Source organism: Vanacampus margaritifer, chromosome 15, assembly GCF_051991255.1.
Source record: "Vanacampus margaritifer isolate UIUO_Vmar chromosome 15, RoL_Vmar_1.0, whole genome shotgun sequence".
Classification (NCBI taxonomy): Eukaryota; Metazoa; Chordata; class Actinopteri; order Syngnathiformes; family Syngnathidae; genus Vanacampus; species Vanacampus margaritifer.
In genome coordinates, this window is record NC_135446.1 from 11,761,719 (window position 1) to 11,775,187 (window position 13,469).

General features: G+C 49.4%; 1 protein-coding gene across 1 annotated transcript; it reads left to right on the plus strand.

Moving 5' to 3' along the window:
• Window positions 1-214: 214 nt before the first annotated feature.
• On the plus strand, window positions 215-9,929 carry xpot (exportin, tRNA (nuclear export receptor for tRNAs)). Its single transcript, XM_077543573.1, has 25 exons — window positions 215-358; window positions 1,184-1,353; window positions 1,461-1,543; window positions 1,639-1,695; window positions 1,772-1,841; window positions 1,906-2,124; window positions 2,467-2,651; window positions 2,731-2,899; window positions 3,751-3,987; window positions 4,073-4,111; window positions 4,204-4,266; window positions 4,348-4,472; window positions 4,538-4,682; window positions 4,765-4,884; window positions 5,354-5,448; window positions 5,532-5,601; window positions 5,677-5,915; window positions 6,056-6,341; window positions 7,283-7,472; window positions 7,551-7,667; window positions 7,741-7,856; window positions 7,926-7,973; window positions 8,070-8,141; window positions 8,238-8,294; window positions 8,655-9,929. Exons 2-25 carry the CDS (start codon window positions 1,258-1,260, stop codon window positions 8,679-8,681), a joined length of 2,925 nt encoding a protein of 974 aa, XP_077399699.1. The 5' UTR covers window positions 215-358; window positions 1,184-1,257; the 3' UTR covers window positions 8,682-9,929.
• Window positions 9,930-13,469: the final 3,540 nt, after the last annotated feature.

Consider the following 13,469-nt stretch of genomic DNA (forward strand, 5'->3'; position numbering starts at 1 on the left):
AAGTCATCTAAAATTATGCAAAATCAAAGCAAGCAAAAATACAACAAATGCAACACCCCACTAAACAAAAAATTAAGAGAAATAAAATGTTTTACACATACATGCATTCAATCTTTCATATTATACAGTACCGTATATCAATGGCGGCAATGAGCCTAAAACGTTATGTGCCTCGCTCCTCGCCGTTAAGACCAGCGAAGAAGAAAATACTTTTTCCGGGTCGATGAACCGGAAGTGAAAAGGCAGACACGCCGCACGGCTGCAAAAACTCGGCGAACCGAAGCTTAGCGAGTAGCACTCGGCCATGCTTGAAGACTTTTGGGAATCCGCTGCGGGGACGAAATTTACATGAAATAAGGTCAGCTTGGACGCTTTGCGAGGAGAAACGTGATGGTGGGAGGGAGAGAGGAAAGCACTACACCCGGGAAAAACAAGCAACAAATGAATGGCGCTAATATTTTAACTGGGAGGAGGGTTCGGCTTCTCGGGAGGATGCGATCATGCGAGGTGTCACTGCGGGAGTGGGGAAGGAAGGATGTTGCTGGTGGGGGGGTGTCGTGCTCCAACTAGCCGGCTAATGCTAGCTCATGTTAGCAACTGTCACCCAGAACTCACCCCCTCCCTCGTGCAGTCAACTGCCAGGCAAAAAGGGGCATAGGTGAAAATGGTCGTTTTCTTGTATTCAAAATGTTGTGTCAAATGAGATTGGGAGCGTAAGATACATTATTTCTATAGCACATTTCATACATAAGGCAGCTCTGTTTTACACAAGCAAATATACAACATCTACAAGCACCAACAAACACGATAGTTAATTTCATTCAGAAGCTAAACCGAGAAAAATATTTTTTTCATTTGTCACTTTAGACCTGGATTATAGTTAAAAAAATATATGATAAAGTGGCTCATTGAGTTGTTGTTGTCATCTCAGTGTTGACATTGTGTTGCATCATCCCCACACGAGCTTTGAAAACGTCAACCAGTGCTCTCCTTACCACCATTTCCTCGCATATTATCTCTATCGCATCTCTCAATAATTTTTTTTTGCCCATTTTTCCAAATGTGTGCTTTGGCGTAGTAATGCTTGGCAAAAGTGTGAGGGCAAATCACACGTGAGAAATCTCAGCCGAGTGGTGTGCATAAAGGCCAGCGTAACCGCCATGTTGCTTTTGTGTTTTTCCAGATGAGAAGAGGTGGAGTCTGGTGTCCACAGCAGACAAGTGCAGCCCGTGAGCACACAAGCTAACCCACCCGCCCATGGCCTGCCAGTCTGCTACTGCTGCTGCCACCGCCATGGATGAGCAGGCCCTGCTGGGGCTCAACCCCAACGCTGACGCGCCCTACCGTCAGAGGGTCAGCAACACGCACACACCTGAAATCACTTGTCTGGCTCACCCCAAAATTTGGAACACTAGTCCACATGATATGAAAGTTGACCTTGCCGTGTGCGTGTCCGTCAGGCCATGGCGTACTTCGAGCAGCTCAAGGAGTCGCACGACGCTTGGGAGGTGTGTGCGCAGGCCCTCGCTAAAGGACTCTACAGGTAGCCGCTCGGGGTGTGCGGGTCTGCATGTTTGCGTGTGTAACTGGGTGCCATTCTGTCAGTCCCGTGTTGACATTGTGGTCTGTTATTTTCAGCGACGACCACGTCAAGTTCTTTTGCTTCCAAGTTTTGGAGCATCAGGTGAAGTTCAGGTGAGGAGGGAGCAGGGCAGAGGGGCGGGTGGGGGCGCATGTGGCGAGCGATGGCAGACTGATGCTGTGGTTGCAGACACGGCGGACTGAGCAGCGGCCAGCGGCAGCTCATCCGAGAGACGCTGATGAAGTGGCTGCAGTTTCAGGTAAATCTGCACGCACCCCGCGACCAACCCGCGGCCACTCACTTTGCCGCTCTCATTGGCACAGCTACTGAGCGCGCAGACCGAGAAGATCTTCGTGCGCAACAAAGCGGCGCAGGTGTTGGCGCTGACCTTCGTGGCCGAGTACCCGGCGCTGTGGCCCGACTTCTTCTTTGACATCCTAGCGCTGGTGGGCTCGGACCCTCGCGGCGTTGACATCTACCTGCGCACACTCATGGCCGTCGACGGCGAGGTGGTCGACAGGGATGTCCTACACGCCCCCGAGGTACCGCGCACCTTGCCCGCTTTTATGCTTTCTATGGAGTGGAGGACTTTGTTGAGTGCTGCTATTCCTCATTTTTAATATTAGATATTTTTTTATGTTGATGAATGACGTTTTCATTCATTTGAGATACAAGTGTTTTGAGTTACAAGCATTTTTGAGGAATGTTTTGAACTCGTACCTCAAAAAGCATGTCCATTATGGAGGAGAGAGGGGGGTCTCCACTTCCCCTTTCCAACCAGGTGCGCTCCATTTGCTTACCGGACTGTCCGGGACTGATTGACTGCAAGCCACCGATGAGTATTTTGTGGACGCTTGATTGAGCGTGTGTGTGCGTGTGTCCAGGAGATGCAGAGGAACACGTTGATTAAGGACGCCATGCGGGAGCAGTGCATCCCCAACCTGGTGGAGTCGTGGTTCCAGATCCTGCACACGTACCAGCGGAGCCACCCCGAACTCACCTGCCAGTGCCTGGAGGTCGTCGGCGCCTACGTGTCCTGGATCGACCTGGGCCTCATCGCCAACCAACGGTCCGTCGCTCGCTTGCTCCCGCGTCATGGTGGGAGGTGATGGCGGTCTTGTGATGACATGCAACATGTGTTGCTGCAGGTTCGTGGACCTGCTGCTGAGCCACATGTCGGTGGAGGAGCTGCGCGAGGAGGCCTGCGACTGCCTGCTGGAGATCGTCAACAAGGGCATGGACCCCGTCGACAAGACCAAGCTGGTTGAGTCCCTAGCGCAGGTCCTGCAATCGGCCGGCTTCTTTTACATCGAGCAGGTCAGCGCAAAGCCCGCACGTTCCACCTGTCCCACTTTTCGAACTGACGAGGGATGTCAGATATTAAAAAAAAAAAAAAAGAATAATTTATTATCTTGTTTTGATAGAATTCCATTGCAGTGTTTAAGTGGGATTCTTTTATTCATCATTACGTGATTAGTGATTACCACAAAATTGTTAAATTGATTATTTATGCAAATAATAGAAGTACATTGTGTTATCTACAATGAATTATCCAATTAATGAGGCAAATAATTAAAAATGAATTTTTTTAAATGAATAATATAATGAAATTAATACAATGTGTTTCATGTTATTTAAGTTTTATTAACCAATTATTTACCCAAAATGTTAAACACAATAACTCAACTAGACAATTATTGAATGAGATAAATAAATAAAATCCATGTTTAAAAATTAACTCTTATGAATAAATAAGTTGAATAAATACATACAAACATGTAAAATACATATTTATGAGCAATTTAGCAATTATTTACCCCCCCCAAAGTGAAATGTGTCATTAAAAAAATAATTTAATAATTTTTACAGGAAATAATCTTAGCCCTGAAACGGCTGCTTTATTTATGCAATCAATGTTCTAGGACTGTTTTTAAAGTTTAAAATAATTTTTGCCTCAACTGAGGTGTTTCCCCCCCTGAAATGGTAAATGTATTGATTTTTTAAATGTATTTATCTTCAATAATCAACAACATTTGTGTAATATTTGCATTTCAAAAATACATTTGTTATGTAGAAAACATGTTTGTTTCATTGGAATTAAGTCGGTTGGAAATGTTTTGGCGTGTTGTTAACGTGTTCTCGCTGGCGCGCGCCGACGCATCTTGGAGGAGGAGGACGTGGACTTCCTGGCCAAGTTCTCTCGTCTGGTGAACGGGATGGGCCAGAGTCTGGTCCTCAGCTGGACCAAGCTGGCCAAGGCGGGCAGCGCCAAGGACGCCGGCGCCGCGCTGGACGCCCTGGAGGCCAAAGTGACGCTAGTACTACGCCTCCTCGTGCACCCCGACGACGACATCTCGGCCAACGTGGTGACCTTCTGCTACGAGTACCTGCACGTCCTCAAACAGGTCGCCTGCCAAACCGCCGCCGCACCTCGCCTTGTTTGACCCCCCCAAGGGCTTCCTCTTCATTTCACTCCTATTTGATCGACAGTTACCCGAGCTCAGCGACAGTCAGAAGAGCAATTTGGAGGTCAGTGTGCTTATTCTCGAGCATGCGTGTGCGTGCGTGTGTGTGAGAGAGATAAATTCCACAGTCAAGTTGCGTTGTTCCTACATGAGCAGGCGATCATGCTGGCTCTCATCAAGAAACTGACGTACGACGACGAGTACAACTTTGACAACGAGGTAGCTACAGTCGCGTCTTCCCGCCATGGACGCGCGTGCGTCGCCCGTGCTAACGGCGGGCTGTGTGCGCATCTGTGCCAGGGCGAGGACGAGGCCATGTTTGTGGAGTACAGGAAGCAGCTGAAGATGCTCCTGGACCGCCTGGCCCAAGTGTCCCCCGAACTGGTCTTGGAGTCCGTCCGCCGAGTCTTCACCGACACCATGCGGTGAGCCCCCCGCGCGCCCCGACTGACATCATGGGCGCGGTGCTGACACGGTTTGTGTGCGGCAGGAAGTGGCAGAGCGCGCCCTTCATGGAGGTGGAGGTGGCCATCCGCCTGCTGTACATGCTGGGAGAAGCTCTGCCCGCCTCGCACGGGGCGCACTTCTCAGGAGACGCCGTCAAGACCGGAGCACTCCAGGACATGATGGCGACGGTCAGCACGCGCACACGCAGCCGCTTTGTCACGTGATGCGCTGTTGCGTGTGTACATGCGTGCTCGTTTGTTTGCATTTCAGTTGGTGGCGTGCGGCGTGAGCGACTACCGGCACACGGCGGTGTCTCTGGAATTCTTCGAGACGGTCATCCGATACGACAAATTCTTCATTGTGGAGACGCAGCACATTCCCAACGTTTTGGTGCGTTCGCCACAAAATTGTTGCCGAGCCCTTGCAAGTTGGGCTCGCTCAACGTCATGTTTTTGAAGCGATTACTTGCTGATGATGTCACTGATGCTTTTCCACCATTTTCAAAAATGGCCGTTTGCGCTAATCAATAATCCGACTGGGACGGCCGGATGATGCTTGTGCAATGGGGTAACCATGGCAACAAGCTGAATTCTCACGGTGTTTGTCAGTTCACAAACTCCGGAGAATACATCTTGTACCGCTCCCGCTGATACGTTTGCAACCGACCGACCAATCAGGCGTTGTTTAGGTCGGAAGGAAACCAAGAAGCGCCGATGGCGAATGGATGCTGCAATTAATTCTGTTCTTACTTTCCTAACCCTTTCCTTGTGAATGTTGAACGTGCATTTTTATCTGGTAAAGATGTTCGTGTTTGGTTTTGTTTAATGATGAAACCAAATGTTGTCATGTTGTGTCTCAGATGGCTTTTCTGGACCAGCGTGGACTGAGACACAACAGTCCCAAAGTCCGCAGCCGAGTGGCCTATCTTTTCTCACGCTTCATCAAAACACTACAGTGAGTACTTTCTTCAAACGACAAAGACTATTGCTGCACACAGTGTTTGGTGATGTTTTGTTTTTTGCCACTGTGTGTTTCAGCAAACACATGACGTCGTTCATCGAGGACATCCTGACCCAGATCCAAGACCTCCTGGAGCTGGCTCCTCCTGTAGGAAATTGCGTCTGAGCGGCGTAAGCAGCTGCGCGCGGCTTTAAGCTATTTCTTGATTTTGCCGATTCGCAGGACAAGACTTACCCGGCGCCGCTGACCAGCGACGACCAGCTGTTCATGTTCGAGGCGGCGGGCGTGCTGATCGTGAGCGGCGAGAGTCCGGTGGAGAGGAAGCAGGCGCTGATGCGGGGCCTGCTGGCGCCGCTTATGGACGCCTTCCGCCTGCTGCTGGACAAACTTCCTCTGGAGACGGACGAGGAGACACAGGCGACCGTCGCCGACTGCCTCAGCCACGCCGTCGGCTTCGTCAGGTCAGGAAGGCCCCGGCGCGCCTCTGTGCCGCTCACTTCATCACAACAACTCCAAAGTATAAAAATGACAAAACATCATACTTGTTGGAAAAGCCATCTTGGGCCAGTCAGTTGAACGGGGCGCTCTTCCCCACCCGCAGCCGCACTAGCAAGGCGTTCAGCAACAAGCAGACGGTGAAGCAGTGCGGCTGCACCGAAGTCTACCGGGAATGCCTGAACACTTTCCTGCCGGCGCTGAGCTGCCCCGTCCAGCGGGGGGCGCTGCGCGGCTGCGTGCGCTCCTTCCTGCACCGCATGATCATCTGCATGGAGGAAGAGGTGCTGCCCTTCATCCCCGCCGCCTCCGAGCACATGCTGAAGGATTGCGAGGCCAAAGACCTGCAGGAGTTCATCCCGCTCATCAGCCAGATCACCACCAAGTTCAAAGTAAGAAACAAAGGCCCAGTCAATGTAAAAAAAAAAAAAAATATTACATTAGCGATAAAAATGTTATTAGAATATCAGGATTTGTTATGACAAAATTATGACATTATTGGGTTTGATGTGCAAATTTTTATCACATTTTAAGGAAGTTATTACGTAATGGGGTGCTATGGGCTTAGACATAACAGGAACGCGTCCAGAACATAAAAAGAACAGAAAAGTGACAAGTTATTGGCCAGCCAGCCTTCATGAACATTAGGGGTGTGCCAAAAAATCTATTCTCATAAGACTCGCGATTCTCATTTAGTACGATTCAGAATCCATTTTAAATGTCCCAAAATCGATTTTATTGTAATTATTTTATACAGTCTTGCCTTTGTCTGTGTGTGCTTTTATTTGGAGCGCTGTTCATGCTGTACCTAGTTTGGCCACTGAGGGGCAGTGTGGTTCCACGCGGTCTAATACACTGTTAAGTTGTAGCCACATTAGAGAGTAGAAGGAAAAAGTCACGATCAAGTTATTCCAATACCCCTGGGTGTTATTTGACCATTTTTTGGCTTTTTGTTGGTTCTGACCAAGCCATTTCAAAATAAAATAACGCCCAGGGGTTAAAGTTGTTGTTGTTTTTTTTCAGCGTGAAGCCGTTCTTTTGAGTGATAAGTGCCGTGAGTAGCGCGCTAATTAGCATTAGGGAGTCAGACTGGAGTAGACCATTGCAATTTATTGCACATCTATAGATTGAAGCAAAAATCATTGCCAATCAAATCATTTTCAATCAAAAATCTTTCTTAATCGCAAATCGCTTCTGAAGCAAATCGCAGGCCCAAAAATCGGAATCGAATCGTGAGACATTCAAAGATTCCCAGCCCTAATGAACATGATGTGATATGAAGCACAACCCCCCCCAACCAAAGTACTGAAAGTGTCCTACGTTGCCACGGCAGCGGCAGGTGTCCCCGTTCCTGCAGCAGGTGTTCATGCCGCTGGTGCTGTCCATCTTCGAGGCGCTGGCACGGCCCGCCGACGCCAACGATCAGGCGGCCGCCCTGGAGAAGCAAATGCTGCGCAGGAGCTACTTCTCCTTCATCCAAACGGTCGCCGGCAGCGGCATGAACGAGGTGCTGGCCAACCAGGGTGAGGCCCGCCCAACCGCTAGCACGCCGCCCTCCCTCGCGCTTTAATTGTGAAAGGCTGACTTCCTGTCATCTTCAGGGGCGGAGAATATGGAGCGGGTGGTCTTCACCGTCATCCAGGGAGCTGTCGACTTCCCCGACCCTGTCGCGCAGAAGACCTGCTTCGCCGTGCTCGCCAAGCTGGTCGAGCTTTGGGGTGGGCCCGCCGACATGTGCCACCGTTGCCGTGAGTGTGTGCGGGTTAACCGACACGCGTGTTGTGCTTTCAGGGGGCAAGGCCGGCATGTCGGGCTTCAGCGACTTCACGTACAAACACATAGTTCCCGCCTGCTTCTTGGCTCCTCTCAAGCCGACCTTTGACCTGTCAGACGCTCAGACCGTGTTGGTACGTGCGCACGTGCGTCCGCGTCCGTGTGTTTCAGTGCGCGTCCTGATTGTTCATGTGACCTTTCAGACGTTGTCCGAAGTCGCCGTGACGCTAAAAACTATCTACATCAAGCAGGTACTGCCGCCGCCGCCGCCATTTTGTTTCGCGCTCACACGTGCGCGTTCGTCAGCCACAAATTTTGACTTTGCCGTGTGTGTGTGTGCGTGTCAGGGACCGGAGCTGTTGGAGTTCCTGCAGCGAGACTACCTCCCGTCGCTTCACGTGTGTCCGGACGTGGCGCAGGTAAGACTGATGCACGCTGGGAAGCCCGTACGGGGGCGCCACTCGTTGATTCCCACGTGCGATTATTAACGCGTTTCTCCATCTTGTCTTGATCAGGAGCTTTGTCACGTCCTGCAGCAGCCCGACGCTAAAGTCCTTAAGACCTACTTAAAGGTCGGATACACTTCCTCCATCTTATCAATTAATTCCGCATTATTTTGTGGGAAGATTGTTTTTGTCTGTTCTTCTTTTTCGCACACTGCTTCGACTAACATGCTACGTTGTGTGTAAAGAAAAATGATTACACAAGTGATGCAAGTCAGTGCTGCAAGAAAAAGAAAAACCTTTTCGAAGCTTTGCTTTGGCATCGGGAGAAATAAAAACAAATCTCAGAAGGGAAAATAAAAGTGCCATTTGCTCTTGCTTTTTCTGTAAACAAAGTCATTCAACTTTGAAATTGGATTTGTTTTTAAAACAAATAGAAGATTTTATTTTGGTCCTCATCTTCGCGCATCTTGATTTTTCCTTCCTCAGGTGTTCTTCCAGCGAGCCAGATTGTAGCGGGTCAAAGGGCACAGGAAGTGAGCACCAACCAGGTGCAGGGTCAAAGGGCGCTGGCGGCCGGAGGCCATGACTGGATGAGCTGTCCTCATGAACTCCGGACTTTGCGGAAGCTGTGCAGAGAAAGCCTTTTTTTTTTTTTTAGTTCATACTCCTCAAAAACTCAAAAGGGCTGACGTGTTTCTTTGTGTTTTTATTTAAAAGTACTGATTATGCAAATGAGGAGGGCATCCATCTTCGGCATCTCCTTCATGATGTGTTTGCATTGAGCAAAATGAAACGAGCAGATGTAAATAAGATAAGAGGAACCACTTTGTTTTTCTTGTATTTTTTTCTCTCTGACCAGTCAGCTTGTTTCTGTTAGCACAAATAGTTTTTTTTTTTTGTTTTTTTTAAATACATACTAAAACACTTGCCTTCATTCCAAATATTTTTTTTAAACTTCAGTATTTTTCGACAATCTTCCCTGCTTGCAAGAAAATAGCATAGGTAGAATAAAATCCACTGTCCCTGATCACATCACAGTGACTCGTGCCGCATTCAAGGAAAGTGGGAAGTCGGAGTGTTTACGGGAACGCCCCCTTGAACTCGGAAATCCCATTTGGCACTTGCGAAGTCGGGAAAAGTACCCCGACTTCACCGACGGAAACACAGACCATGAATGCTAAAACGCAATCTACTTGAGTATAAGACTAGATAGCATTCTTCATTCATTAATATTCGACATAACTTCACGTAACACAACGTACGTGACAATATGCCGCTATCTCCCTGCTTGAAATAATACGGTGAATTACTGAACTGTATGGATTGGGATGTTTATGAAATAAGATAAAAATAAATGAAGCAAAATTGCGAAAATAAGTTTGCTGGAGGTCAAAATGAGTTTTTAGGACCAAAATAAAAAACTATCACTATCCGCCATTTTGGTTGTATACTTTCGCCTCAAATGCTTTCAGCTCGGAACTGGGATAACTCCGACTTCTGACCATCCTTGAATGCAGCATAAAAGCTCAGGTAACGACCAATCACGGCTCACCTGTTTTCTGATGTTGACCCACGATTTGTTGTTACCTGTGATGTCATTTTCAATCGCAGCAAGTGGCAAAATGGCCGCTCACGGGTAGGTATTGCTGCTTAATTCATATTCTGCAAACGCAATATTGGCCAAAATGCCATGTTTAGACTAACGGGGCTGCCATTGAACATATTGTAAAGAAAATTGAAAATTAAAATGTATTCTTGTGAGGGATGCTTTGATTTGTCCGTGCGTGCAAAAGCACATTATAGGCTTTCCACAAAGTCTAAAAAATGATTCCAAAAGGTTCCAATGGACATAACATTTGTGTTGATTGGCCTCAGTGATTCTCAAAAGTTTTGAATCCCATTAATGGTTTTCAGGGACCCCGTTGCTGAAACAGCGGCCACAAAATGGAGACTTAAAGAACAGCGTTTATGTTCAAATATTGTTCATGCTAAGCGTCTGTTTCTTTCTTTGCCAAAAGCTTTGGTGTGAAGCACGCTAATAAATTAGAGATGAAGCAATAATGAAGCTGAATTTAAACAAAATTACTTTTTAATTTCTTCTTTTACGTGAAACGGACATTTGGTTGTTGAGAAGAAAGCTTGCTATTTAGTCTTCTCTGTTTTCGGAGCGCATGCAGAAGGCACGGAAAAAGCCGCCAACAGCCGAAGCTCCAAGCTGGGCTTCGTCCTGCTTGCGGGGCAAACTGTCCAACCTGGACGTGAGCAGCTTGAGGACGACGTCGTCGAACATGTCCGGATCAAACAAGAAGACGTCCACCAGCCTCTGGGAAGTCCCGAACTCCCGCTTCAGGTCCCGGATGACCTCCTTCACCGTACGGTTCAGCTTGCAAGGTCCCAACTTGGTCCAGGGCAGCAGGAGCATGTCCTCCGTCATCCTCTTGGACACACGGTGGACGGCGGTCACCGTGTCCTGAGACAGAACCAGCCGGCCCACGTTGTCGGGCAGCCCCGCAAACAGCTGGACCATGACCACATCCACCAGAGTCAGGAGTTCTTCGTGAACTGTGCACATGGGACGGAACAGAGACGCAGATACTTCTGGGGGAGGCGTCCGCGGACGGGCGTTGACCAGGTCCAGTGGTGGGCGGGAATTGTCTGTCTTGTCCGTGGGCATGTCTTCAATGTCTCCAAAGTAGTCTGGACTGCCGCTGCTGCTGGTCATTTCTGCCTCCTGCAATGAAAGTAGATGGGACGGCGATGGGCAAGAGTCGCCCCTTATGTGTGGTGGTGGGGTCTTTGGACAGGGGTCATTTGGGTCCCCTTGGTGTGGAGTCTTCAACTTAACAAGCAGACAGTCTTCAGTCTTGATGTCTGGACTTGTCCCGGTGACTGGGTCCTCTGCTGAGGTTGGGCATTGAAGCAATGGGCAAGATTCAGTATCTGGCTCTGGGATGCCCAAGTCCTGCTTGTCTTCTGGACTTCTTGTTCTGGGAGAGATTGGCTCAGTCCTGGAGTCACCAACGGTGCCGGTGTTTGGACTCTCCGACCTGGTGGTATCCACATTCTCCTGAGAGAAGACCTCCTGGTTGTTATCTGGACTTGTGGTTCTGGTGGAGACCTTTTCTAATGGATTGGAATCACCTTTGGCATTTGTGGCTTCGGAAGTGGGGGGGTTTTCATCCTCCGGCAAATGGACCTCTGGTTTGTTTTCTGGACTTGTGGTTCTGATTGCCATCTTTTCCAAGGGACTGGAGTTACTCTTGGTGTCTGGGGGCGAGCATTTGGTCTCAGATTCGTCGATGGCCTCCTGTAAACAGACCTCTGGTTCTGTTTCTGTGCTTTGGGTTACGGTGTTTTTTTCCAAGGGAGCGGAATCATCAGAGGTGTCTGGGGTCGTGCTTTCAGACCTGGGAGAGTTTGTGTCTTCTTGTAAATAGATCTCTAGCTTGTTTTCTGAAGTTGTGGTCGCAGTGGGGACCTTTTCCAGGGGGTCCGAGTCGGCCTTGGTGTCTAGGGCCGGGTTTTCGAACCTTGTGTCCTCTTGCAAACAAACTTCTGGCTTGTTTTCTGGACTTGTGGTTCCAATGGATTCTTTTTGCAAGGAGCACGAGTCACCAGTGGTATCTGGGGACGTGTTTTGGGATCGGAGGTTGTCCTCATGCAAACTGATATCTGGCTTGTTTTCTGGATTTGTGGTTCTGGAGGAGATTTTTTCTAAAGTGCAGGATTCGCCATTGACAACTAGGATTGGGTTCTCGGGCCCGGAAATGTCCAAGTCCTCCTGCAAATGGACCTCCGGTTTGATTTCTGGACTTGTGGATCCGGTAGAGACCTTTTCCAATGGGCACAAGTCACCTTCGGAAACCAGAGGCACATTTTCATGCTCGAGGGCATCCGTGCCCTCTTGCAAACACGTCTCTTGCTTGTTTTCAAGACCTCTGGCTACAGTGGAGACCTTTCTTTCTAAGGTGCAAGAGTCAGCAATGGCGTCTGGAAGAGGGTTCTCTGATACAGACCCATCCAACTTCTCCTGTGAACAGACCTCAGGCTTGTTTTCTGGATTTTTGAATCCAGTAGAGATCTTTTCCAAGTTCAAGGAGTCATTAATCGCATCTGATGGCAGATTCTCTGGATCTAGGCCATCCATGTGATCTTGCAAATGGACCTCCGTTTTTTTTCCTGGAATTCTAGTCCCAATCGAGGCCCTTTTCAAGGGACTGGCCTCACCAATGGTGTGTTGACTTGGACTATTGAGATCCAAAGCGTCTTCCTGGACCTCCAGAGAGTATTGTGGGCCAAGGCTTCTGGTGACGAGCAAATGGATATCGTTCAAGCAGCCACACAGCTGGTCGGCATGGTTCTGTCGAGTCCCGGGTTCCATCTTGAGCCAGAGGAGCAGCTGCTGCACAAACGTTTTGGCGGAATCTTCCAGAATCATTGTCAGAACTTGGAGATTGTCGGTTTTCTTCTGGCCCATTTCCAAGACGAGTGGTTCTGAGAAGCGCCTCCACGTCTCTGGGGATTGGACTGGAGTCCGATTGGTGATGACGTACCGATACATTTTGTCCGCCAGTGCTCCAGACAATTTGTCGGCCATCGATCTGACTCCATCGACGTTGATGCTGTCGTCGTCTGCCGTCACCGCCCCCTTGAAGATGTCCTCGATTCGAGAGCGGGTTCTTCGGAACGTGAGCGGAGAGTCCTGCACTGTCAGAGGGTCTTGGTCTCGGCGCATAAGTGTGCCCTGATACCGGACCTGCTCCAGCTCACAAATCAGCTCCTCAAACTTTGCTTGACTAAAGTTGAGGAAGTTACATTGGCGGGACGACTCGGCGCCGCGGTCGGGATCTGCTCGGCATCGGAAGAAACGCGTCAGAGGGTCCTTGATGAGGGCCAGGTTGAAGTGAGGACCGGATAATGGAACACGCCACATGTGAGCGGAGCTGGGGTCGTGCAAATCTTTGATGATGATGCCCACAATTTCCACTGCTGTTTTCTTCACTTCCTGTTTGGGATCGGTCCACTTCCGGAGAATGTGTCTGATGGCCTCAGCGGTCTCTTTTAGTTCCAGGCTGCACGCATTCCTGGTGTTGGGTGCTTCGTTGAGGCTGTCGCGTTTGCTCAGGTGGACCTTGAGGACTCCACCCGTCAGCAGAACCATCTTGGCCAGAACATCCGTCTCAGTGAAGGTGGTCGGCACATAGAGAGGCGTGGCCGCGCGCGCAGCCAGGGTAACTTTGACGCGTGCGCGCACCTCCTCCTGCAACAAGACGTCCAACTTCCTGGAGCTGACGCTCGGTT

What these genes read in the sequence shown, in the direction of transcription:
- xpot (XM_077543573.1), top strand. Translation starts at nt 1,258, where the DNA reads ATGGCCTGCCAGTCTGCTACTGCTGCTGCCACCGCCATGGATGAGCAG. An exon ending in AGCACATTCCCAACGTTTTG is followed by an intron (nt 4,885 to 5,353) that starts GTGCGTTCGCCA and finishes GTTGTGTCTCAG; the next exon opens with ATGGCTTTTCTGGACCAGCG. An exon ending in TCCTTAAGACCTACTTAAAG is followed by an intron (nt 8,295 to 8,654) that starts GTCGGATACACT and finishes TTCCTTCCTCAG; the next exon opens with GTGTTCTTCCAGCGAGCCAG.